The sequence below is a fragment of the Macaca nemestrina genome, chromosome 10 (genome assembly GCF_043159975.1).
Source record: "Macaca nemestrina isolate mMacNem1 chromosome 10, mMacNem.hap1, whole genome shotgun sequence".
Taxonomy (NCBI): domain Eukaryota; kingdom Metazoa; phylum Chordata; class Mammalia; order Primates; family Cercopithecidae; genus Macaca; species Macaca nemestrina.
Genome location: NC_092134.1, coordinates 136968874 through 136995238, shown reverse-complemented (window position 1 = coordinate 136995238; position 26365 = coordinate 136968874). Strand labels below are relative to the sequence as shown.

Genomic DNA, 26365 nt, shown 5'->3' with positions numbered 1-26365 from the left:
TTCTGAGACGTCCCCAGTTTGGGGAAGACGGAGAAAGAGGAGAATCCGTTTTGCACTTTGCTGGAAACGCCTGTAAGAATGCCCCATTGGCAGAGACGCGCTTTGTGGAGCTCAACTTGGAAATTAATTTACAATGGAAATTGAAGGAAAATCTACTTCATATCCACACCAAGAAGGTGGCCTCAATGCTTCTCCTTCAGTTCACTCCTTGTGCGTCCCAAAAGGAAGTTGATTCTTCACATGTAGAGTTTTCTGGACACCTAGAACACCCATACCCAGAAACCAGGTCCCAGAGAGATGCAGAGCCACAGTCACCATTGCTTGTGTAGACACCGGGCGTAGGAAGTGGAAGGAAGGTAGCACCTGAGGGTGCAGCTTCCCAGGGACCACCACCTCTCCCAGCCTCAGTGGAGGGAGACAAGAACAAACCCAAGGGAGAAGCTACTGGTCGGCATCTTCCCTCCCTCCCTCTTGGCCCTCCCCTAGGCCAGGGTCAACACCCTGAATCGAAAGCGTTTGTTGTCAGGCTGCAGCAGGCAGGGAAACCCTGTCACCAGGTGAAGGTTTAAGTCAGAGCATTTTGCCAAATTCAATATGTCCAAGCCTCCCACTTGTCCCCCAAGAAGATTTCTCAGGGATTGGCATCTTTCCCAGTCACCCCCGGCCAGTAAGGAAGCACCACACATTGAGAAGAGCATAGCTTTGAGTTGTGTATATGGAGCTGGTTCCGTTTGAGCTCTGCCTCTTCTTGGCTGTGTCTTTTTGAGTGAGTTGCTTAAAATCTCTGAGCCTGATTCATCCATAAAATGAGGGCGATGAGAGGATTCAGTGAGAGACAGTACATAAACCACCTCCTGTAATGTGGCGGGCGCGTGGGTCCTTGTACATAGTAACTCCTACTGTGAAATTGCTACTATGGTGTTCTTTTTTTTCCCTAAGCTAGATAAACCTAGACTTGACCATCAGCCTCTTTTTTTTTTTTTTTTTTGAGATGGGGGTTTCACTTTGTCACCCAGGCTGGAGTACAGTGGTGCCATCTCAGCTCTCTGCAGCCTCGACCTCCTGGATTTAAGCCATCCTCCTGCCTCAGCCACCCCCCCCACACCCCCCCCCCCCGCCCAAGTAGCTGGAACTACAGTCGTGTGCCACCATGCCCAGCTAATTTTTTGTATTTTTTAGTAGAAATGGGATTTGACCATATTGCCCAGGCTGGTCTCCAGTTCCTGAGCTCAATCAATCCACCCCCCTCAGCCTCCCAAAGTGCTAGGATTACAGGCCTGACCATCAGGCTCTGAGTGTATTCTTTTGAAAACAAATGTTTTTCTAGAGTTCTGGAAGGTTTGAGGAGAAGTCCAGTGTCATGCATAACAGTGGACTGGCCTAGGGAGCACAGCCGGCTGCAGAATTCAGCGGGGAGGATCTTACCACGAGTGCCCGGCTGCAGGCTGTGGGAGCCTCTCACGGGCCCACTGAGTCATCAGGGCCTGCCTGTTACCAGAGGAGAGTTCACACAGGCAGGGCCTGGGTGAACTGGGAGCTAAATGCAGGTTCCAACTGGAGCCCTTTACCATGACTTCCTGGCCCAGTAGTTTCAGCACAGAGCTGTCCAGCCACTATCCTCCTTTCTTAACTCTTCCTGCCTTCCCACCTCCCTGTATCCTTACCCTTAATGGTCACCATGCCGCGGTTCCAAGGTGACCCCAGGTGCGCTCCCCGCGGCTTCACAGTGCTGGTTAGAGCATTTGAGCCTCCACTCTCCAGATGGGAGTGTAAAGCAGCAGGGTCCAGTCCTGCTCCCTCGTTGGGCTGGGCGGTGAGCTCTCCCTTACACACGAGAAGTGCCTCCAGCTCAGAGGAAGCTCACACCTCCCATCCACGCCTCAGGCTTTTCGGCACTGGCATTTAGAAAGCTATTATCTGGGTTCAGAACCCCCAGAGAGAGCTTTTCTCTTCCTTCCTGATTGTTGGTGTGTAAACGAAGGCCTAGAGTAGTGGTTCGTAAACTTGAGCCTGATGAGAGTCACCTGGGGAGGTGCTGGAAAACAGAGTGCAGGCCCAGTCCCACCCGTTTCACTGAGTGGGTCTAGGAGGGAACTGTGAATTTGCCTGTCTGGGTTCCTGGGTCATCCTGCTGCTGGTCTGGGGTCACTTTGAGAGCTGCTGGACTGGCATAGAGAAGAGTTTCCTGGGTTGCCTTTGAGGATAAGAATTTCTGAAGATTTGAGCACTGCCTTCAGACAGGAGCTCGGTAGAAGTCCCAAGAGCAGAGTTGTCTAAAGAGGAGAGATGGCCCCCCAGGATGTGCCTGACCAACCAGTCATACATGCAAAAGGGAACTCAGGTTCTCTAGGGCTGTGATCTCTGCGGCTTTTCAACTTAGCTGTAGTAAAACTAAAGTTAGTAATATGCCCTGTTGTCATGTAGAAATTCCACCATGAACTGTCACAGTAGTTTACTTGTGATGCTTAAGGAGAGCAAGTCGTAGCGGTTTTTTCTGCTGATTACAGCGGAGTTCGGTTTTCTTGTTGCTGGTGTTTACTGTGTGGTGGGGCTGGATAAGGGAGCACCCCAAGGCCTCTAGTCCTGCCCAAGTGGCTTTGCCATTCCAAAGACAACAGCCCCAGCCTTCATTTGGAGGTGGGGGAGGAGGACACAGGGTTGGAGGAGGTTGTGGGCATCGGGATCCTGTTTGTTCTTGCTGGCACTGCCTGGCCCGCCTTCCTGAGGAGTGAATCAGCCCATCCAAGGCTTGGCATGCAGTAGTGAGCCAAGGTTGCCATGGAGATGGGCGAGGCCCAGAGCCCACAGGTCTGGGTGGCCTGACTTGTTTTTAAATGTTGAAGTCTGTGCGAACACAGAGGGCTATCTCCACTTCTGTGGCTCTCTTAAAGCGTGACTGGTATTTTGGGGTCTGGAAAACTGCTACTGGGGGAAGCTTGCATCCCCAATATTTGGTGTGTTACTTACTTCCTGGGTGCCATGGACAACTATGACTAATGGTCTCCCAAGTTGAGTCGATTACAAAAACGAAAACCAGGGCTGACAAGCATCTGACTGAAGGAGGGTAATAAAGAGGCCAAGGTTTTCTTTCCTGCCCAACCCAGGAAAATCCGCTCCCTCTCTGTTATCTGCTGCTGTAATAACTCCTTTCAGAAGGGTTAATTTGCCCACGGAAGCAGTTTGTGATCCGAGGAAGGGCAGAAGCCTAAAATCTGAGCCAACAGTTTCCCTTAAGCCTTCCTTCCCCACTTTTCTTTGGCCATTCCCATCCAGTCTTAGTGGAGCTCTGGATGGCAGTTTGCGGGTGTGAAGCGGATAAATTTATCCATTTTCCTCCACTACCCAGCGCTCACACAGACTCCCACAGAAACCAGAAAACAGAACCCCAGTGTCCTAAATTCCCCCGCTGCCACCCAGCCGCCTTCTCCGATCACAGGAGGACACAACAGCCGTCCACAGAAGGCCCATGAATTGCCCCACTGTCACCTCACGTCTTTCTCAAGGTTTATTATTATTGTCATTTTTTTTTTCCCTATGGAATCCAGCTGGCTGTAACACTTCACAGTTTTCAGAATGTTTTACATGCATCACTTTATTTAATCCTCGCCCTCAACCTGTGTTGAAGGCAGGACAGGTATCATCGTGTATTTTTTCGCAAATGAAGACTGTAACGTTCAGAGAAGCTGAGGAAAGTGTGTAGTGTCAGAGCGCTCCTAGGTAGCAGTGCCAGAATTAGAGCCCAAGTTTATATCCGTCACCGTCCAGTCATTCTCAACAGAGGTGTGCAGTAGAATCCCGGGGAGCACAAAGAGTCCCCTGGGATTGCTGAGGCAGGTGCATGTTTAGAAATCCCCCAGGTAGGCCGGGCGCCATGGCTCACACCTGTAATCCCAGTGCTTTGGGAGGCCAAGGTGGGTGGATTGCTTGAGCTCAGGAGTTCGAGACCAACCTGAGCAACATGGTGAAACCCTGTCTCTACAAAAAAAGTATGAAAAAAAAAAAAAAATTAGCCATGTATGGTGGCTTCCACCTGTGTTCCCAGCTATTTGAGAGACTGAAGTAGGAGGATCGCTTGAGTCCGGGAAGCAGAGGTTGCAGTGAGCCGAGATTGTGCCACTGTACTCCAGCCTGGGTGACAGATTGAGACCTGTCTATTTTTAAAGTATTTCCCCAGATAATTCTGATGCCCACCCCATATAGAACCAGGCCCTAGGTGGTACAGCTGTGCAGGTAACAGCTCACTATTCTTTCTATTAAGCCACCTGTCCCTTGCTGAAAATTGTGTATCATTTTGACCATGGGCTCAGCAGAGTAACCAAGTAGCCACTGCTTTTCCAGGAGTACAATGGGAAGTTGGGAAGAAAGTTACCCCTCCTTCCTGGACTCCATCCACTCACCACTGCCCACCTCCAACCCCTCCCAAAGTGGTAGATGTGGCCACCTCAAGGCTGAGGCAGTCCTCAGCGAGAAACCACCGTGAACAATGATCTGCTCCCCATTTTCTGGGCTTTCCAAGACAGCTGAATAGAGGAAGCGTAACAAATATTGTATCCTTTTTGTTTTTTTTTTTTTTTTTTTTTGAGACGGAGTCTGGCTCTGTCACCCAGGCTGGAGTGCAGTGGCGCGATCTCGGCTCACTGCAAGCTCCGCCTCCCGGGTTTACGCCATTCTCCTGCCTCAGCCTCCCGAGTAGCTGGGACTACAGGCGCCCGCCACCTCGACTGGCTAGTTTTTTGTATTTTTTAGTAGAGACGGGGTTTCACCGTGTTAGCCAGGATGGTCTCGATCTCCTGACCTCGTGATCCACCCGTCTCGGCCTCCCAAAGTGCTGGGATTACAGGCTTGAGCCACCGCGCCCGGCCCATATTGTATCCTTTTTAAAAAATGGGCTGGGTACAGTGGCTCATGCTTGTAATCCCAGCACTTTGAGAGGCCAAAGTGGGTGGATCTGCTGAGCCCAGGAGTTCGAGACCAGCCTGGACAACATGGGGAAACTTCATCTCTAGAAATAATTTTAAAAATTAGCCGGGCATGGTAGTGCACACGTGTAGTCCCAGCAACTCAGGAGGCTGAGGTGGGAGGATCACCTGAGCCTAGAGAGGTCGAGGCTACAGTGAGCCATGGTCACACCACTGCACTCCAGCCTGGGTGGCAGAGTGAGACCCTGTCTCAAAAAAAAAACAAAGAGTATGGCCAGTCAGGTCATATTACAGAAGAGGGGACCTGGAGGAAAAGGGGGTCCATGCCAAGAGCACCCAGTTTGTTTGCCTACAAAGGATTCTTCTTTCAAGTAGGATTTGTCCCATAGGCAAACTTGGCTTCTCCCACCTGGGGAAGTGGTATGCAGTACGCCCTCCCCCTCACTGAAACCACCTTCTTCATTCAACCCACTGCTCTTTTCCTCTTCCTCTGGCTTACCTTCCCCTTTTCAGCACACTTACTTCAAGAATTTCCTTCAGGAAGCCAGGCTGTACATACAAACCTCCCCAGGTTCTAACTGGAACTGGTTTTGCACACTTGGCATAGGGTCCCCAGAGCAGCCAGGTGCCCCTAAGCTCCATTACACTTCGATGCTTTTTGTTTAATCCTCCTTTGAAATTGGAAATGTTTCCTTCGACTCCAGGTGTGTGTTTCGGTGTAAGATTTCTGAACCTGTCCCTGCAGCAAGATTTTGCAGTGTGAGTCACTGAAATTCTCATCTTTGCGTGGGAGCCTTTGGTGAATTGTGCTTTCAGTGGTGAGTGGGTGTGGCAAGGGATGACCAGGACAGTGTTGGACTGGACTCCTTTGAGGGATAGGGGTGCTGGCAGAATTGCAGATAAAGACTGAGGACAGCAATGCATGGGTTGTTTGTTGTTGTTGTTGTTGTTGTTTTTGGAGACGGAGTCTCGCTCTGTCACCCAGCTCAGAGTGCAATGGCTCGATCTCGGCTCACTGCAACCTCTGGCTCCCGGGTTCAAGTGATTCTCCTGCCTCAGCCTCCAAGTAGCTGGAATTACAGGCACACACTGTCACACACAGCTAATTTTTGTATTTTTAGTAGAGACGGGGTTTCACCGTGTTGGCCAGGCTGGTCTCGAACTCCTGACCTCAAGCAATCCGCCCGCCTTGGCCTCCCAAAGTGCTGGGATTACAGGCATGAGCCACTGCACCCAGCCTGCATGGTCTTTTTATAAACTTGGTTTTCAAAAGTCTGTATAGGCCGGGCGCGGTGGCTCAAGCCTGTAATCCCAGCACTTTGGGAGGCTGAGACGGGCGGATCACGAGGTCAGGAGATCGAGACCATCCTGGCTAACACCGTGAAACCCCGTCTCTACTAAAAAAAATACAAAAAACTAGCCGGGCGAGGTGGCGGGCGCCTGTAGTCCCAGCTACTGGGGAGGCTGAGGCAGGAGAATGGCGTAAACCCGGGAGGCGGAGCTTGCAGTGAGCTGAGATCCGGCCACTGCACTCCAGCCCGGGCTACAGAGCAAGACTCCGTCTCAAAAAAAAAAAAAAAAAGTCTGTATAAGGATTTGCCCATAAGTCACATTGGGACATGTTTCACCAACAGAGAAATCATTGTCATTCCCCAAATATTCCCCAACCAACCTTCATGGGTCTTCCTTAGTATTTTCTCTGGGCAAATAATTGTTCTTCGTGGTTTCGTTTATTTTTATTTTATTTTATTTTATTTTTGAGACAGAGTCTCACTCTGTCACCCAGGCTGGAGTACAGTGGCGTGATCTTGGCTCATTGTAAGCTCTGCCTCCCGGGTTCACGCCATTCTCCTGCCTCAGTCTTCCAAGTAGCTGGGACTACAGGCACCCGCCACCACGCCCGGTTAATTTTTTGTATTTTTATTAGAGACGGGGTTTCACCGTGTTAGCCAAGATGGTCTCGATCTCCTGACCTCAGGCGATCCGCCCGCCTCGGCCTCCCAAAGTGTTGGGATTACAGGCGTGAGCCACCGTGCCCGGCCTCTTTGTGGTTTCTGACTCTTATGAGACATTGGAAGATGGATCTGGATAAAAGGCCTGGTGGGAAAGGAATCTGGTCCAAATGAAGAGGATACAGGAGAGGAGATCTGGGTGGGTTTCAGATAATTTTTCACTGAAGTAGTCATTCATTCATGGAGTAATTATTTACTAACGACCATCCGTCCAAAGCATGTATGGGGCAGAGGAGATAAAAGAATGACTCAGAGGTCCCCTGGACCTCAGGGAGCTTGTGCTCTGCTGAGACAGGAGGCAAGCCCCAGATAGAGGAAGAGCAGAGAGTGCGAAGCGCGGATGCTGGAGAGGACAGGACGGAGGCGACACTGGCCTGCCCATGTGCTTGGCTTGCTCAGGGATTGCATTTGCCTTTTGCTTGGAGGAGTGGGGGAAAATGGGTGGGGAAGCAGCAGGCTTGGCTTAGGTGACCACGATAGCATTCCAGGAGGAGGAGGGACTTGTACTAGCAGAGGCACAATGCATGAGGCTTAACTCAGGAAACTTGGAGAGGTTCATCTAAGGAGCAGACAAGGAGGAGGCAGGGTTCAGTGGTGTCAGCTGCTGCGGGATCCCGAAACATGAGGATTCAGCAAAAGTCTTAAGACTTGCGGCCTCTTTCGGGTTGGGAGAGAGGCGGTGATGAGCCAGTGAGAACTCGGAGGTAGTTAAGCCGCCCGCTCAGGGGTGAAAGGAAAGCAGAGAGCACCCTGAAGGAGCTGCGAGGTTGAAGAAAAAGAGGGTTCTATTTTTGGTTTTGTTCTGTTTGGATTTTGAGGTTAGGGAGACCTGCCTGTGTCTTCACAAAGCTCAAAAAAGTGGCAGAGGCAGACCTGCACGGTCAGGAGAGAAGTTAATTAATGGAGCAGGTTCTTGAAGGAGACAGGAAGCTTGGAAAGAGAGACGCCTCCGCTTCTTTATTGTTTTATACACTTTGCTTTAGAATAATTTCAGATCTACAGAAAAGTGGCAGAGATAGTGTAGCCAATTCGCTCACCCTCCTCCCCAGTGTCCCCCATTGTACTGTCTCAAATTACCGTGTTTCATTTGTCACAACTAGGAAACCACCCTTAGTGCACTCTGTTAACTGAGCTCCGGACTTACTCGGATTTCACTAGTTTTTCATGTAACGTCCTGTTTCTATTCCAGGGTCCTATCCAGGACACCACAGGACAGTTGTCATGCCTCCTCAGTCTTCTCTGGGCTGTGACGGTTTCTGTCGTTCCTTGTTTTCCATGACCTTGACAGTTTGGAGAAGTACTGGGCAAGTATTTTGTAGACTGGGCTCAGCTGAGGTTTGGCTCATGTGTTCTCAGGGCCTAGCACCAGTGAAGAAATGAAGAAATTTCCAGTAAAACAATGGGAAAAAGTGACCCTTTTCCTCTCGGCCCTCTCAAAGGGATGGAACGGTTTTTTGGCCAGATAGCAAAGGAGCTTTTCCCAGCAAAACCAGAATGTTTCCATTTGGCTTTTCTTGGAAACAAAAGAGGAAACCATGGGCAGGGCCGCGGGCTGGGAGTGGAAGCTCCGGGCCCTCTCCTGCATCCCCGCCCGACCAGCGGGGGATACTGCAGGTTGCCATCCTCTCTCCACAGCCCTGGGAACAGGGCCCTGTCTCTCTGAGCATCCGCGTCAAACCTGCTGTGCTCCCGCGATGGTGGGCTGGAGTGGGGCAGCCATCGAGGAGATTGCGTGGTCAGCATGCCGCCACGTGTCTGTTAATTAACCTGGGAGGAAGCCGTCGACCCCTTGGCCTCCCGGACCCCTATATTCTCATTTATGGAGTCCCTGAATAATTGACTTGGCGCCGTCTTTTAAGGGTTAAAGCTGTCTTTGTTTCTTGCCGCTGGCCCCTCCCATTTAGTTTCTCCTGTTATTAAAGTAGCTGAAGCTAGGCGCAGTGGCTCACACCTGTAATCCCAGTGCTTTGGGAGGCTGAGGCAGGAGGATTGCTTGAGGCCAGGAATTTGAGACCAGCCTGAGAAACATAGTGAGACCCCTGGCTCTACAAAAAAAAAAATAGGTTTAAAATATTAGCCAGGATTAGGGGCATGCACCTGTAATCCCAGCTACTCAGGAGGCTGAGGTGGGAGGATGGCTTGAGCCCAGGAGTCCAAGGCTACAGTGAACTATGATTGCACCACTATACTCCAGCCTGGGTGACAGAGCAAGACCCTGTCTCAAAAACTAAAGCAGCTGGGGTGAAAGCCAGATGGGGGGAGGGGAGCCCCTCTATGCCACACCAGAAAGTGAGGTCTCCTGGAAAGTACTTTAGAGCGCCTTAGCGCTGCCTGACAACCGTGAAAGCCATTATTGGGTGGCACTGATTATACAAGTTTTGTGACCCTGTGACCCCAAGCCATTGTGACTCAGCCAACTGGAGCAATTTCTCCAACAGCGTTACAGAAAATGGGGCAGCTAATGGTTCACACAGCATCCCCTCCAGCCAGTTAACTCAGTCATTCTATCAGAAAAGGCAGCAGGGTTCACTCCTGATTTTCGTGAGCCAAGTGCTCCCAGTCATGCCCCTGGCCCTCCCTTTTCTCTGGGTTACTTGAACCTTTCTCCTCTCTTACTGTGAGTTGTTAAGCCTATGAGACCGAGACCTATGACAGCTTTTCCCCTTTTTCCAGAGCCAGCTGCTCTTCCTTCCTGGTTGTAGTGAAATGTTGTAGCTTCGACAACCAAGCAACGTGATGTAAGGTTTAAGGTAGGGTCCGAATGCAGGGGACTCCCGACTCCCGGCTTGGCCTGGCCCTTGGCCAAGATAAGACCTGAGAGCTTCCTTTTCACTCCTGGTTCCAGTTCTCCAGCCCAGCATCCTTCTTACCACCTGTGCAGAGACCAGGTCAATGACTCAACTTAACCTATTGACTCAGGGTCCTTGACATTGGGGCTTTCTATAAGATGGAAGGGGCCTTACCCCTGGAGCTTCCACTGGGGTACCCTGTCATCATCCGAGCATGGAACATTCCCAGAGAGATGTAGCTCCTGCCCGTGAGAGGCTGCTGTGCAGAGCGTAGCTGTACCTCATCTTACAGCGTAGTTCCTTGGCAGGCCTGGGATTGTTTTCATTCTTTTCTGCAACTCACTTAGGAGTTTTCCCAGCAGATAAGGGGTGGGGTCATAACTTCACTCATCAGGGAAGGTAAGATGACTTGGAGATAATTGCTTGATAAGCACAAGCCTAGAGCAAAAAGGACAGTAATGAGCACTGTCTCACTATCTCCCTGTGCGGCAAGAGCATCACAAGACCAGGGCGAGAGGGGAGGACCAGGAATGACAAACAGGTTGTGGCTAAATGTGGACCAAAATTGAGCTCCGTGGACCAAAATTGAGCTCCGTGGACCAAAATTGAGCTCCAGCCTACAGTTTTCAGGTTAACACTTTCATGTCCAGAAGGTGGCCAGCAGCCTCGGTCTTCCATTCCCAGGGCTCTGACTGGGCCTCCATGGGGTTGGGATGGAAGGAGGGAAGGTATCACCTTTATACGTTTAATGCTCAGGGACTCGGGGACCCAGGCCAGGACTTGCCACCTACAGAGTCAAGACCCACCCAGTGTGTGTGTGTGTAGTCCCTTGTGTATGTAGATTCAAGCCACATAACTCTTCTAGCCCAGAATGCTCCCAGCAGGGCCCGCCTCCCCACCTAAGCTGACTGCAGTACTCCTGGCGGTCGGGGAGCCCACAGTCTGAATGCGAGTACCCTGTTTGGTCCAGGACAGTGGAGACTCACGCTTCTCCCCAGCCAAGCAGTGATCTGCTTGCTGCCTTTGCATTAGGCCAGGAGACCCTCCCTCACTGGCCTGTCTTTTATTAAGAAGGAAAACCGGACCCATGTTTGAACTCAGAGCTCTCAAGTTCATTTTAACACTAAAGTTCCTGTGCCTGTGTGCGTTTTTATCCTCTGCCTTGTCCAGCCGCGGGGCACGTGGCGTTGTACGGTCCTTACCAGTGTTTGGAGCTGCCTGCCCTAAGGTGGGGCTGAGAGGCTGAGAAGATGCTGAGCGACAGTCCACAGGCTGGGGAGTGCAGGGCTGCTGGGGCTTCGCGCTGGTAAAGTGAGGTTGTTCTCCCGGAGCCCATTTGGTACCTTCCTCTTCAGATGCACTTCTGATATTAACTCCTTTATTCTTTAGCCATACCTAAAAGGCAGGGAAGGGCCGCATCTTACAGTCCCTGCTTTACAGATGGGAACACGGAAGCAATAGAATATGAAGCCAGACTCTGCAGCCCCTCATGGTGGAAGCACACCTCCCTGGCAGAAGCAAATCTGCTTATGTGCCTGGGGGTAGGTGAGGTTGTGACTGCTGCAGGCGGAGGTCTGGGTGGCCCTTCCCAGTGTTTCCACCTCCGCTGTCTACCCAGCACGCCCGCACTCACTGCCATATCGTGAGGGAAAGGAGAGGAGAAAAGAAGGAAGGAAAGAGAGGCCCATCCACACCGTGGGCTATCACCAGCTCCTATAGCTGAGAACCAAGGTCCCTGATGAGCAGGCTCTGGCCTAAGAGTGCCTCTGTGGAGGAGAGTGGGCCAGCGAAACCTGAGCCCACCCACTCCTACGTCCAGCCGGCTAGCACACTGGAGGCCTGTGAGTCACTCCCCCGGCAAGCCCTGGTACGGGTGACGACGAGGGAGCTCAGCTGGCGCTGAGTGGACTTGGCAGGAGGCCTCCTGCCCAGCATCTAGTTCAGCAGTGCCAGCGAGGGGAGGCCCTGACATGTCATTTACTGAGCAGCAGGTCTCCAGGGACGTTGCAGCTGCCGTCCCTGGTGCATGTGTGTCTGTAACTGCGTAACCATCACCCAAGTCAACCGTTAGAATAGGACACCCCCAGCCACGTGGCACCTCCCTGAGCGTAATTTCCTCCTCCACCTAAACATCACCGCTCGCCTGACGACAATGCTTTTCCTTTATCATTTATAGCCACATGTAAGCATCTCGCTCTGCGTGCATCCCTAAACAGCATAGCGGTTTTTCACTACATGGAATCGTATTGTGTGTGTTCCTGTGGCTCTGGCTTCTTTGGTTTAGCATTGTGAGATGCACTCACAGTGTTGTGTGTAGCTGGAGTTATTCGTTTTCACTGCTGTATAGTGTTCTGTTGCCTATAAAATACCCCTGCGGCCAATGGGCGGCAGGTAGGTGACTGTTTATTCCTCCCTTGCTGGTATTTTTAGTACCTGAATTAATCAAACACACCCCGTAATGGCATCTGCAGCTACCAGGCGTCTATGAGGGGCAGAGGGTCACAGAGTCCTTGCAAGTCTCACCCTTCAGCGCGCGGGGACTGCGTTTTGCCGGCAGCCAGAATTAATGCTGGCGTCCTGTGTGTCTTGCAGCTTGCCGGGATTGCTGTCCTTGCCATTGGACTATGGCTGCGATTCGACTCTCAGACCAAGAGCATCTTCGAGCAAGAAACTAATAATAATAATTCCAGCTTCTACACAGGTGAGGGACGGGGAAGGCTCGGTGAATTCAGACTGCGTGAATTCAGACTCTGGCGCCAACGGAGTTCCTCCAACTTGGAGGCCCCAGTTGACCCAGGGACTTGGGCTTGGGAAGGACTTTTGCTCTGGCCACACTGGCCAGTCGTGTCCCTTTCAAGTTGTGCAGTTTTTGTGTGTGTCATTGTGCCTGTGAATTTGCATTTAACTGATGTGGTTTCTTTTCCTGATGGCCAACTTGGGCATGTTGATGGTTTTCTGATGTGATATTGCGTCTGCCAAAGTTGCACCCATTCTTTTTTTTTCTTTTTTTCTTTTTTTGAGATAGAGTCTTGCTGTGTCACCCAGGCTGGAGTGCAGTGGCATGATCTCAGCTCACTGCAGCCTCTGCATCCCAGGTTCCAGCGATTCTCCTGCCTCAGCCTCCTGGGTAGCTGGGATTACAGGTGCATGCCACCACACCTGGCTAATTTTGTATTTTTATTTGTATTTTTAGTAAAGACAGGGTTTCACCATGTTGGTCAGGCTGGTCTCGAACTCCTGACCTCGTGATCCACCCACCTTGGCCTCCCAGAGTGCTGGGATTACAGGCGTGCACCACCACTCCTGGCCAGTTGAACCCATTCTTGAGGGTTTACAAACCTCCGTTCTCATCTCTGATGCTCTATCCTAATTATGTCTTCTTATCCTGCATAATTTCCTTAATCCAATTCCTTGTCCTGGGGATCTGCAGTGCTGGAGGAAGATATAGATGGGTTTCCTCTTCACTGTTCAGATAGGGACTCTGAGACTCAGAAAAACATCAGCCTCCTGGAAAACACAGCAACAACAGGAGGGACTAGAATGGACTCTGCCCAGCCCTTTGGACCCCCTGGTACTGGGGTAAATGCTGTGGTGTTTAGTTTTATTTGTTTGTTTTTGAAACGACTTTTGCTTTGGGAGAAAGGCTTCCAGTTTAAACCTGCCTGGGATCCTCAACATGAACAGACTTGGCAGGGTTTTTTTTCCTACACTCAGGCAGCCTTGCTAGCACCATTCCGTCCCTCTCGTTGCTGTATCACCACGTCACAGCTCCCTTCAGAGGAGGGGGATCCTGGTGCTTGCCAAGCGCAGTTGCCTGCGTCTGCATGAATTCAGACTCTGTGGCTGTATTCTGCCTGGCTTGGAGGTAGGAAACTTTTCATTTGTGAGAAACAAAGGAAACCTCCTATTTTTAGGATGACACTGACATGTTGTCAGGCTCAAAGTGTAAGTTTGGTCACTTCCTTCCTACCCACCAAAAAAGTTATTTTTACAAAGGAGGGAGAAAACAGTTATCTCCCAGTCCCTCGGGGAGAAGCCAGGCTGGCCAGCCGTGTAGACCTTCCCTTTCCCACCTCTTGAACCGGGTAGGGAGAGTCTTTAAAAACAGCTCATTGGTTGCATAACATTTGAGCCCTGTGGATAGTTTTGCTGGGTTTACTGCCTTTTATTGTTAGCTGGAGTTTTTTGGGGTGTGTCTCTCTATTGTCGGAAAGAAAGTGAGAGAAAGCACAACGTATGTTTAAAAAGAAACTACACATACACACAGAGGTTTTAGGGAAAAGGTTTCTATAGCGCCCTGACTTGTTTTAGCAACAGAACATTTTTTGCGAGTCTGCGACAGGCTTAGAATGCAGAGCGGGAGGGAGGAGCCGGGTGCGGGAGCTGGGGAAGACTCTCCACGCTCCACACCATGTTCCACCGTGTTCCAGAAGAGAGCCCTGCGTTGGGGGAGCAGGTCTGCCGGCAGGAGCAGGCACAGTCAGGCCCGCTTTCCTAAGCAAAAGCCCTGTGGCCGGTGCCTGTGTCTCCAAAGAGAGACTCGGCCCTCCCTTGTCCTGGCTGCTTCTAACAAACCACTTTTTCTTTTCTGTTACCCAAAGCGTCTATGGCTGATTCTTTATATTTTCAGATGTGGGAGGTAAGAATCTCACGGGTAAGAGGATGGAACTGGGAGGAAGAGTCCTTCTCCTAGCAGATGAGCTTGGAGTGCCAGCCACACCCTGGCTGCTTTTCCAAGGGAGAGTCATGGGGTGACCACCCCTTGCACTGGGCCACCAGCTATCTGCAGAGCAACCCACAGGCCAGCCTGACCGTGCGGCTGACTTTTCAGGAAACCCGAACAGCCCAGGGGTGTCTTTTCTCCAGTGGGGCCACTGCTTACCAAGTAGAGAAAAAGTATATCACCAGGCAGAAAAGCAAGTGAAAATCTTCCCAACATGCAGACAGTCCGTGGTGAGTCCAGAACGGCTGACAGCCTTATATGGGCCTTCTCTCCAGTCCAGGCCTGGAGATGCAGCCCGTCAGCAAGATCCCTAATCCCAGGCTGCAAGCATGTTGGGGAACTTCGTTTTCTTGGTCCTAGGCCAGCAGCCTTTCCCAGCTCCCTGGTGTCCCTCCAGAACCATGGCTGCTGAATGAGGGCTTCTAGGAGGGCTCCAGCCAGAGGCCGCGAATGCCCCCCACTTCCTCAGCCAGCCCCCTATCCATCACGAGGTGCCTGGTGATTTTCAGGACATGCGACACTTGGCCTCAGTGAGCGACACTTGGCCTCAGTGAGCTGGTGTCCCCATCCTGGCTTGTGACCTGGGGCAGTTTATTTTGTTGCTCTGGGCTTCATTTTTCTCCCTCCTGAAACCAGCACGGCTTACACACCCACTCGCCTCTGAGGCAAAGAAGTACAGTGTGTGGCAAATGGAATTCCATTGTGGCACTTATTCCTGTGAACTCGGGAGGGTGGGGAACAAAGACGGAACCAGTGGGGGCAGAGGTGGGGTTTCTTTGAACACCTGATGGAGTTATTTGGATATAATAAACTTTTATCGCAGGCCAGACGCCCTACCGGATTTTGTTCTCCTTCACACAAATGGGCGTGGTGAATGCTGTTTGCAAGACAGAGCTGGTGTGGGGACTGGCGCCTGCTGTGTCCTCTCCCTGGCCTAAGCTGAGAAGCCCTGATGAACAGTGAAAAACACTGTTCCATTTCTTGTGTAAAGGACACCCTGGCTTATGCTACTGCTGCTACACCAGCCTTTTTTTTTTTTTTTTCCCCTAGGCCTGTAATGTCAGCCTGAAAAAAGCGGAATAAACAACCCTTAAGCAAATTCATACCGTAATCCTAGAGAAGGCTCTGTGGTGGATAAGTTTTTCCATGAGTCAGACAGCAAGCTAACATTCACTTGTTGTATAAGGAGGAACACTTCGTCATTTGTCATCAGCAGCCCTGGCTCACAAGCTTGGGGTCTAAGCGATGAGTAGCCTTTCCAAAGGGAAGCACTGAACAGCCCTTGTGGAAAAGCAGCCCAAGTCCTGCAGTGGTTCCGTGACTTCCATGGGGCCTGCTTCCAGATGAGCTGCCCTAGAGCTTGCTGGCTGCTGCTGAGTCCCCAAACACAGCTACCAGGGAATCGCTTCCCTTTTCCCCTGACTAGAGAGGGCTAAAGCTAGGCACTGCAGATCTGTGGCCATCCACGCAAGATTTAAAGCCCACAAAACCCTTGATCTTAAAATCTTCCTCTGCTGAGCCCTAGCATGAATATTTAATATTAACCACAAGCCGCATTAGGAGAATGGTCTCTTTCTTTGCGTGGGAAATACTTTTCCCTTTAGTAGCTCATTGCAGCTAATCCAACTCCCTTGGCCTCTGCCAGGACCACCAGGTTCATGCACTGGGATCTGGACTTAGAGAAAACATGTCTGCCTGTTGGTTCCCACTCTACTGTATTTCATGTGCTTGTAAATCCTTTTGATCTCTTAATACCTCCTGTTTATTCAGCCCCTGCTATGGAGCTCAAAGGAGTGACCTCATCCTTCCTTGACTTGCCCCTATGAGATGGGGAGAAACTGGGGCCTTTTCTCTGTCCCCATGTGAGAGAACCAAAGGAGGCTGCCCTCTTACCCAGTGCCCCATGCGTGGGGCTGCACGGCCTCCCCAAGCCCAGCCTGTGGCCTCACAGCGTTTGACTGCCCAGGAAGATGCGACCTGACTTGAGGACAAGCTCCATTTGTCCCCGTGCCCAGTCTGGGCCAGGCATGCACAAGAACAATACCCATATTCTTGCACCGTGGGGTTTGCCAGTAACCAGTAACCCCACGTGACTTGACCTCACGACGGATGTGGGGGAGAAGGGGGAGGAACAAACGCTCTCTGTGTGCATTCTGCTCTGTGCTGCCCGTGAGCCTCAGCTGTGGGCAGGCTACGTGGTTTGTTGCCTGCAAAGCCTCAGCCCTGCTCGGGTGCAGATGTGGGACAGTGAAGTCAGTGTGTCACCTGCCGAGGGGTCTCATCGAGTGTCCTGCTGTGCATCGTGGGGAAACATCACAGACTTTCTCTCGCGCGTGCGTTTTCAGCCCCTACTTCAAGGATGTCTCTGGTCGCAATGACAGGACCGCAGGGAGACAGCAGCAGGTTCACATTCGCCGCGGTGGTTATGAATGACTGTTACTCATGGTATAATTAACAACAGCTAGCATTTGTTGTGCACATGTGGATTATATCACTTAATCCTCACGGCAATCCTGGAAGTGGGCATTATTGCTACTCCTGTTTTACAGACTAAAAAACTATTGCACAGAGAGGTGAAGTGGCTTCCCCAGAGTCACAGAGCTGGTGCTCTCGACACGTGACAGTTTAGCCTCTCCCAAGGCCAAACAGAACATGCCTGCAAGACAGGGCCGCAGAGACCTCTCTGCTGGCTTTCCCAGGGGGCCCGTGTAGGGCTGGGCTGCTGATTAAGGGAGTAGTCCCTGCAGGACAGCTGTGGCTTCCCAAGAATAGAACTGCGGGGTAGCCCCTCTGGGCATTCATGCGTTTGGTGGGCTGTGGAGCGAATGGGGCCAGTGCTGCTCCACTGTATTTCTGTCCCAGGGGTTTGCATTGTTCTGGGTTTGGGCAAAAGTTATAGAAGTCGCTGCCCTTCTCTCACCTCCTTCCCATCAGCCACTCAAATCAAGGGCTTAGGGATGGTGTCACTCATCCTCTCCTTAGCAAGGAGGAGCCTCTTCACCCTGAACCTGGAATAACTGAGTTGCGACTGTTAAGATCCCGTTAGCATGCTATAGAGATCTTTTGAAATTTCCAGCAACATACCTCTTTAATTTTACTCGTAAGGAAATTGAGGCCCAGAGAGGGAAAATGTCTTACCCCAGGTCACACAGCAATCAGCATCACTGTTAGGGCCAAAGAAGGGTCTTCTGACACCCAGATCTGTGTCCTTTGCACTACGGTCAGGTATTGGACCTTTGCCAAGCGGTGCCTTGGGGCGTTCCTAACTGTGTGTGCCTCACCACCACCCAGCAACAGGGCAGGGAGGCCCGCCTTCTGGGAACAGGCAGAGTTGGTTCCCCCCACCCCTGGGTAGGGTAGGGGGGTGCCTAGGTGTGCACGGCCCCTTCCTGCTGGAAGTCTGCTCTGACAGCATCCTCTGTAAGGCAGGGTCCCAGAAGTTAGCCAAAGTGTGGAGGGTGTATGCTAACGAGCTTGAGTGGACTCATCTTGCTGGAAAGAGCTGAGAGACTGGAGCAGCTTGCATTCCCAATGTGGGGATGCCCATGGATATTCTCTGTCCTGGATTGAGGGCTAATGGGCACCTTCCAGAAGGGCTGAGGGTAAGGTAGGCGCATAGGTTTGATGAAGTAGAGTCGTGGAAGAGAGGCTGGTGGGAAGGAGACCTAGGGGCAGAGGTGGAAGAGGAGGCTGTATTTTAAGGAAAGGGAACTTCTTCCCTGAGAGGAGGGGAATAAGGAGTCGGGGAGGCAGGAGTTAGGCAGAGGGAAACAAATTGCCGAAGATGCCTGAGCCTCTGAACTGATGTCTCCACACGTGTGTGCTTCCTCTGTCCTCCCGTAGGAGTCTACATTCTGATCGGAGCCGGCGCCCTCATGATGCTGGTGGGCTTCCTGGGCTGCTGTGGGGCTGTGCAGGAGTCCCAGTGCATGCTGGGACTGGTGAGTCTCCCCTCCGCATCCCCGCGGCCACCCTGACTCCCACCGCCAAAATCTCAGCAGGCCCAGACCCAGACCCACAGAACAGATGGAGGGGGATGGGGTCGAGAAGGTACCCAAAGGGCATGAGCTGTCCTCAGCCTGGGCCCCTCCCCAGTGTGAAGCATAGCCCCTCTTCCTTTCTGGAGCCTGTCTTATCGCTTCCCCTAGGCAACTAAAAGGACTTTGTTTCCCCCTTTTCTCGAGGACCACGTTTGCTTTTTTTCCCTGAATCCACAGGTACCTTTGCCTTCTTCTTCTTGTTCTTCTTGTTTCAAAATCTGTTTTGATCTTTTCCAAACTCCATGGAGTGGATTCACTCCCTTTACTTCCCCAAATCTCTGCGTCTTTTGTGAGCAATGGTAGTTTCCTGCTCACTGACTCTTAACTAACGCCTTGTAAATGCTAGTTCTGGGCTCGGCTGTGCTCAGCTCTTTCCTCATGTCCGGGCACCTTGCCTCACTGTGGCCTCTGTCCTGGGCTTGGTTAACTGCCTGTTCTGTGAACTTCTTCCCTGCCCCTTCTAGGCTATTCATTTGTGCCACCAGATGCCTGTTCCCCAGGGAGTTGTCCTTCCTTGTCCCAAAATACCCTTTGATTTTCCTGGCTGGTTGGCTGGGACTGTTCTCACCCCGTCCCCTCGCTGCCTTCCAGTTCTTTGGCTTCCTCCTGGTGATATTCGCCATTGAAATAGCTGCGGCCATCTGGGGATATTCCCACAAGGATGAGGTAGGTTTTTCCCATGAGATCTCTTGGGTTTGGGAGTTGGGGGATGGGGGACAGTGAAGCAGGGGGCAAGTCCTGGCTGGGCACTTTGTTCCGCTTTCAGCTGTTGACCAGGCCCCTTATCTCATCGCGTGCCTGTGTGCCAGCGAACATGCCCTCCTTAGGGCAGGGAATGTCAGCACGCTTACTGTCCTGTGCGAGATTGTGTCAGTCATGGTGTTGGCTTATAGTAGATGTTCAGGAACTACCTGTTGGGCCTGTGCGTGTGTGTGTGTCTGTCCGTCTCACACCTCAGCAGCCCTCTCCCCCAACTTTTAGAAAGATTACTCAGAAAATACAGGCTTTCTGTGGGCTGGACACCCTTGCCTCCTCCTCTGATCTATAAATAACACGTTCAAGTGCTGCCCCCATGAGCCAAGTGCTGCCCCCAAGCCTGTGCAAGGTCCACAGATGTTTGAACTATGGGCCCCACTTCCGGACACTTGGCCATCTAGTATGGGAAAAAGACATGAAATCGACAAGGGTCATAGAGGTGATTTATATCCAAAGTACTATGGGATTTGAAAAGGTGGGGTGGGGAAGGGAATCTCTTTTGACTTCATAGACAAGGGAGCCGTGAAACCTTGAATGAGAGATGTGTTCAGGAGGAAAGTTAGTGGAGGCAGGGGACTTCCAGTCAAAGAGGTTGAGCATGGCTGGGCTTGGGCTTACGTGGGGAGCCCTGCAGACTTTTGGACCAGGATGGGCCATATCAGAGTAGTGTTTTTGGAAGGGCTACCTTGTCATGTTCAGCAGGAAGGGGGAAGGAAGAGAGATGCTGGAGGCAGGAACCCTATTGTTTTGTTTTGTTCTTGAGACTAGTCAAGTACGGTAGTGGGAAGCAGGGAAAAATAGAACAAGGACTTCCATCTGTAACTGACGTGAGCAATCCATTGAGATAACTCACTACTTTTAGACCAGCCAAGGGTCTAGTATTTTTATTAATATTTTTTAATATTTTTATTAAAAAATATTTTTATTAAAAAAGTATTTAATACTTTTTAATATTTTTATTAAAAAATAAAAGTAGGCCAGGCGCGGTGGCTCAAGCCTGTAATCCCAGCACTTTGGGAGGCCGAGACGGGCGGATCACGAAGTCAGGAGATCGAGACCATCCTGGCGAACACGGTGAAACCCCGTCTCTACTAAAAAAATACAAAAAACTAGCCGGGTGAGGTGGCGGGCACCTGTAGTCCCAGCTACTCAGGAGGCTGAGGCAGGAGAATGGCGTAGACCCGGGAGTTGGAGCTTGCAGTGAGCTGAGATCCGGCTACTGCACTCCAGCCTGGGCAACAGAGCGAGACTCCGTCTCAAAAAAAAAAAAAGTATCCAAGCAATAACAGCTACAGCCATAGAAATAGGAATGGATCATTGTGAAAAATGTCAGAAAGATGCTGAAGGAAAAATGCTGGCTGTTGGTCTGTTAACTGGATGTGGGTGAGCATCAAAGGGACAGATACGCATCAAATTGGGATGTACCAGATGCAGGCACATAATAATATATCCCCTATATTATAATACAATAGCTGACAAGTCCTCCAGATTTACTCTGTACTGGACATAGTGGCAAAGGGCTTAACGTGCAATATCTCATTTAAATTCTCACAATAACTTATGAGCTATAGAGACAAATGTGGAAACTCCGTACAGAGAGGTTTAGTAATTTGCCAAAACTCATACCTAAGTGAAGAGAAAAAGAAGATGGAAGCCTGAGGAAATAGTCAAGTCAGGAGTAGTAGTTTTTAAAATATTATTATCCTTTAGAGCATAGAGATTCAATTTAGGAGCAAAGCAGAGCTGAAGAACTGACCAAAGTATAAGACACAGGGAGAAACAGCCAGAGCGGGTTTCTGGAGGACGTGGGAGGAGATGGGAAGTGCCCAAAGGCCCCGAGAGAAGGCAGTGCTAGCAGCTGCCATCTGCCCAGTGATGTCCAAGCACGTGGCTGAGAGCTTAAAGAGAGAGAACAAGATGGAACACGTAACATTTGTTCGTGGAGAAAGGTGTGAAAATGCCGCCTCTGCCCCTCTCTTGTCTGCCCATCGTAGGTGATTAAGGAAGTTCAGGAGTTTTACAAGGACACCTACAACAAGCTGAAAACCAAGGATGAGCCCCAGCGGGAAACGCTGAAAGCCATCCACTATGCGGTATGTGGCCTTGGCAGAGACACCCTCCTGCGCTCACTCCGGACCGTGTCTGCACACAGCGGTGCTGACTGTACCAGACCAGTGCAAACATTCTAATCATCTTTTTAAAATGTGTTTCTCTCATCCCCATCCCTGCCTTCTCGCTGTAGTTGGACTGCTGTGGTTTGGCTGGGGGCGTGGAACAGTTTATCTCAGACATCTGCCCCAAGAAGGATGTCCTCGAAACCTTGACCATAAAGGTAAACTCAGAGCAAGATCCTGGTGCCCCTGCACCATTACTGTGGGCAAACCCTGCGAGCATAAAAGTGACAGCAGCCAAGTGCTGCTTCAGAAAGACCCGGTCTGCCTGTGAAAGGGTCCCAGGGCACCCATCTCTTTCTCCCCTACTTTGGGCCCTCTGTTTACTGAAGGGCAATAAAACAAAAGGCCGGGCGCGGTGGCTCAAGCCTGTAATCCCAGCACTTTGGGAGGCCGAGATGGGCGGATCACGAGGTCAGGAGATCGAGACCATCCTGGCTAACACGGTGAAACCCCGTCTCTACTAAGAAATACAAAAACTAGCTGGGCAAGGTGGCGGGCGCCTATAGTCCCAGCTACTCGGGAGGCTGAGGCCGGAGAATGGCGTGAACCCAGGAGGCGGAGCTTGCAGTGAGCTGAGATCCGGCCACTGCACTCCAGCCTGGGCTACAGAGCGAGACTCCGTCTCAAAAAAAAAAAATAAAAAATAAAAAATAAAATAAAACAAAGGCCAGACCAGGGGAACGACAAGTGCTCTGGCACCGCCCACTGCTGCCAGCCTGGAAGCTGTCGAGGGCAGGCGTGCTTCTGAGTCTTGGACTCCCGCTCTGACTTTGTCAGTGCCTCCTGTCTGTAAGCTGGAGTTAATGTCCAGCTCCAGAGTAGTAAAAAGTGACCTTACAACCGTATCAGAAATAGGCCCCCAAGCAGGGCCTGTCCCTCCCTCCTCCTTCCCTGATGTCCTGCCCAAATGTTTAGCATCCATTAGCATAGCCATCCCTTTGCTCCCCTTTCCATCCACCAGCCAGAACTTCTCTTATCCCTGAACACCCCTGTCCCCAGCCCACCCTCTGCCCACCAGTTCTCCCGGGTGAGACGGGTGCCATGGGAGGAAGGAGGTGCCCCGGGAGCAAGGATTGTGTGTGACCCAGGTCTTGGTTTGTCTCCCCAAGTCCTGTCCTGATGCCATCAAAGAGGTCTTCGACAATAAATTCCACATCATCGGCGCAGTGGGCATCGGCATTGCCGTGGTCATGGTGAGTGGCGGGACGTCGTCCCAGGAGGGGGACTGAGGAATTCACACTGATTCAGCCCATGCTCTGCCCAGATACTGCCGCAGTCTGTGCATTTGTCAGCTCACTTTGTCCTCGTGCCCTTAGTATTTCCATTTTACCACTAGGGAATGGAGAGACAGAGAGGCTGCCGTTCTGATCAAAGCCTCTCACCTCCTGAGTGGAGTATCTGAGGTTTCCCCTGGGTTTCTTCAGAGTCGACTCTCTTAGCCATTAAGGTTCAGGGCACATGGGCAGCAGTGCTGGCGCTGCTAGTCCTCAGAGCATGTCTCCTCATGCACCTGCTGTTCTTCTCCCTAAGAAAGGAGTTCACTAGAGGCTACCGGCATGGGAATTATTTCCTGAAGAGCCTCTGAAAATGGGCAGCCAGAAGGAGGTCTCCTGCTAATCAGCCCCTAGAAACCAACAACGGCCAACCAGGTTCCTTGGGGTCATGTCCTCTCTCCCCGTGAGGGAAAGCCCCAGACGGAACATGGTCCTCGCTGGGATGGCCTTGGCTCCCTGAGTCTTCCCCCACCCCCGCCCGCTTCTGCCCCCTTGCCAGACTGCCCCCAAAGAGAGAATCGCCTCCTTTCTCCGGCATCTAAGAAAGGCATGAAGTACCTTGCAGCAAAAGATACAATAATACTTTCTTTCTTTTCTTTCTTTTCTTTTTTTCTTTTTTTGAGACGAAGTTTCACTCTTGTCACCCCGGCTGGAATGCAATGGTGCGATCTCGACTCACTGCAACCTCCACCTCCCAGGTTCAAGCAATTATCCAGCCCCAGCCTCAGCCTCCTGAGTACCTGGGACTACAGACCTGTGCGACCACACCCAGCTAATTATTTTTAGTAAAGATGGGGTTTCACCATGTTGGTCAGGCTGGTCTTGACCTCCTGATTTCAGGTAATCTGCCCACCTTGGCCTCCCAAAGTGCTGGGATTACAGGCGTGAGCCACTGTACCCAGCCAAGATATCACAATACCTTTTAAAATAGAATATTAGGCCAGACGCGGTGGCTCATGCCTGTAATCCCAGCACTTTGGGAGGCCCAGGCGGGTAGATCACAAGGTCAGGAGATTGAGACCATCCTGGCTAACATGGTGAAACCCTGTCTCTACTAAAAATACAAAAAATTAGCTGGGCGTGATGGCAGGCGCCTGTAGTCCCAGCTACTCGGTAGGCTGAGGCAGGAGAATGGCGTAAACCCGGGAGGGCGAGCTTGCAGTGAGCCGAGATCGCGCCACTGCACTCCAGCCTGGGGGACAAAGCGAGACTCCATCTCAAAAATAAAAAATAAAAATAAGGCCGGGCGCAGTGGCTCACGCCTGTAATCCCAGCACTTTGGGAGGCCGAGACGGGCGGATCACGAGGTCAGGAGATCGAGACCATCCTGGCGAACACGGTGAAACCCCGTCTCTACTAAAAATACAAAAATTAGCCGGGCGCGGTGGTGGGCGCCTGTAGTCCCAGCTACTCGGGAGGCTGAGGCAGGAGAATGGCGTGAACCCGGGAGGCGGAGCTTGCAGTGAGTGGAGATTGCACCACTGCACTCCAGCCTGGGCGACAGAGCGAGACTCCATCTCAAAAAAATAAATAAATAAAATAATAATAATAATAATAAAATAAAATATTAACACTTTGGGAGGCCGAGGCAGGCAGATCGCATCACTGCATTCTAGCCTAAGCAACAGAACAAGACTCCGTCTCAAAAAAAAAAAAAAGTAATATTAAATACACACAAAGACAAGCGCAAAAGTACTAACCTGTATGAACTGTAGGAAAACCTGGAATTTGAGCATTTAATTTGGCTCTGAGCTTCCTTGTCCCACCCTGAAAGTTCCCAAGGAAGCTGCTTGTGCACCTGACTGCCAACCCCCCAGATTCCTCACGTCCCGCATCCTTCTCGTTATCTGGCCTGCATCTCTCCTGCTTCGGTACCTTCTGACTCGTTTGGCCTCCTGGATGCCATTCTCCTTGTCATTTGTCTTGGACTGGGTGACCCGTGTCTCTCCCTTTCCCTCAGCCTGCCTTCACATCAAACCACCCTGATCCTCATGTTTCTTCCTATCTCCCAGATATTTGGCATGATCTTCAGTATGATCCTGTGCTGTGCTATCCGCAGGAACCGCGAGATGGTCTAGAGTCAGCTTACATCCCTGAGCAGGAAAGTTTACCCATGAAGATTGTTGGGATTTGTTTGTTGGTTGTTTGGTTTTTGTTTTTGATTTTGTTTTTTTTTTGCCACTAATTTTAGTATTCATTCTGCACTTCTAGATAAAAGCTAAAGTTATTTTATGTTTGTCTTTTAATGCTTCATTCAATATTGACATTTGTAGTTGAGCGGGGGGTTTGGTTTGCTTTGGTTTATATTTTTTCAGTTGTTTGTTTTTGCTTGTTATATTAAGCAGAAATCCTGCAATGAAAGGTACTATATTTGCTAGACTCTAGACAAGATATTGTACATAAAGAATTTTTTTGTCTTTAAATAGATACAAATGTCTATCGACTTTAATCAAGTTGTAACTTATATTGAAGACAATTTGATACATAATAAAAAATTATGACAATGTCCTGGACTGGTTTTGGTTTCCTTTAATTATTTTGAGAGCTATTTGGTTTGCAAATGTCTTTCAACTGCTATTAACTCTACCTGCATTTATATGAGAAGTAGTTTGGGCAGTTGCTCACCCCAGTTTGTTTACTAATGAAGACATCTAGATGTGGAAAGATTAAGGGATTCTGATCCAGAGTCACACAGGTGTTAACAGAGGAGTCAGCACCAGCAGCTGGTGCCCAGACGCTCATTCAGCAGTGTGACACGTATATCTTGGGGACATGACAGTACACGTCACACCATGGTGGCAGAACTTTGTTTTATTCACTGCCTAGCCCCCAGTTTCTGGTGCATAGTAGTGCTCAGTATTTTTTTATCAGTGAATATTTGTTGGTTGAATGAATAAATGAGTGTGTACCCATCAGGGTTTCATCAGAGAAGCAGAACCACTAAGAGGTACTTGTTTGAAGAGATTTGTTGTGGGAATTTGACCTTAACACAGTCACTGGCACTGGGGCTGCTTAAGCAGGCTCTGTAGACAACTGGGAAGGACAGACAGACGTAACGTAAGGGAGGACAGGCCCGAGCGGGAGCCCTTGAAGGCAGACACATCCGTCTGTGTCAGTTCTTTTTTTTTTTTGAGACAGGGTCTTGCTCTGTTGCCCAGGCTGGAATGTCATGGCCCAATCTCAGCTCCCTGTAGCCTCCCAAGTAGCTGGGACTACAGGCATGAGCCATCACACCCGGTTAATGTTTGTATTTTTTGTAGAGAAGGGTTTTGCCATGTTGCCCAGCCTGGTCTTGAACTGCTGGTCTCAAGCTATCCACCCGCCTTGGCCTCTCAAAGTGCTGGGATTACAGGTGTGAGCCACCGCACCCCGCCCTGTGTTAGTACCTGCCTCTGCTGAGGTGAGCCAGCAGAGAAGTCACAATTCGTATGAGCTGTGAAATGACCGCTGCTTCACTTCCCACCTCCAAACCTTCCACAAGTTTCTCCTCTGTGCTCTACTCTTAACCGGAAACACACAGGAAGAGAATTCTGGGAAGTGTGGTTCAGCTTACCCAGGTGGACAGATCACAAAGCCACCGCTGCATGGGAGGTGTGGTCCGTGCTCAGAATGCACTGTCGTGGGCCATTCGGAGGCAAGCAGGCAATAATGGCAGAGTGGGATGAACAGGAGAAAGGT

The 26365-nt window shown here is 50.8% G+C and overlaps 1 protein-coding gene across 1 annotated transcript in view; it reads left to right on the top strand.

Moving 5' to 3' along the window:
* LOC105484248 (CD9 molecule) overlaps positions 1 to 25195 on the top strand; it is a 38581-nt gene extending 13386 nt beyond the window's left edge. Inside the window, exons 2-8 of the mRNA XM_071072328.1 lie at positions 12313 to 12421; positions 18287 to 18384; positions 19075 to 19149; positions 21234 to 21332; positions 21482 to 21571; positions 22523 to 22606; positions 24700 to 25195. Coding sequence (XP_070928429.1) covers positions 12313 to 12421; positions 18287 to 18384; positions 19075 to 19149; positions 21234 to 21332; positions 21482 to 21571; positions 22523 to 22606; positions 24700 to 24765 — 621 coding nt within the window. The 3' untranslated portion in view covers positions 24766 to 25195. The remainder of the gene's footprint in view (positions 1 to 12312; positions 12422 to 18286; positions 18385 to 19074; positions 19150 to 21233; positions 21333 to 21481; positions 21572 to 22522; positions 22607 to 24699) is intronic.
* The last annotated feature ends 1170 nt before the right edge of the window (positions 25196 to 26365 follow it).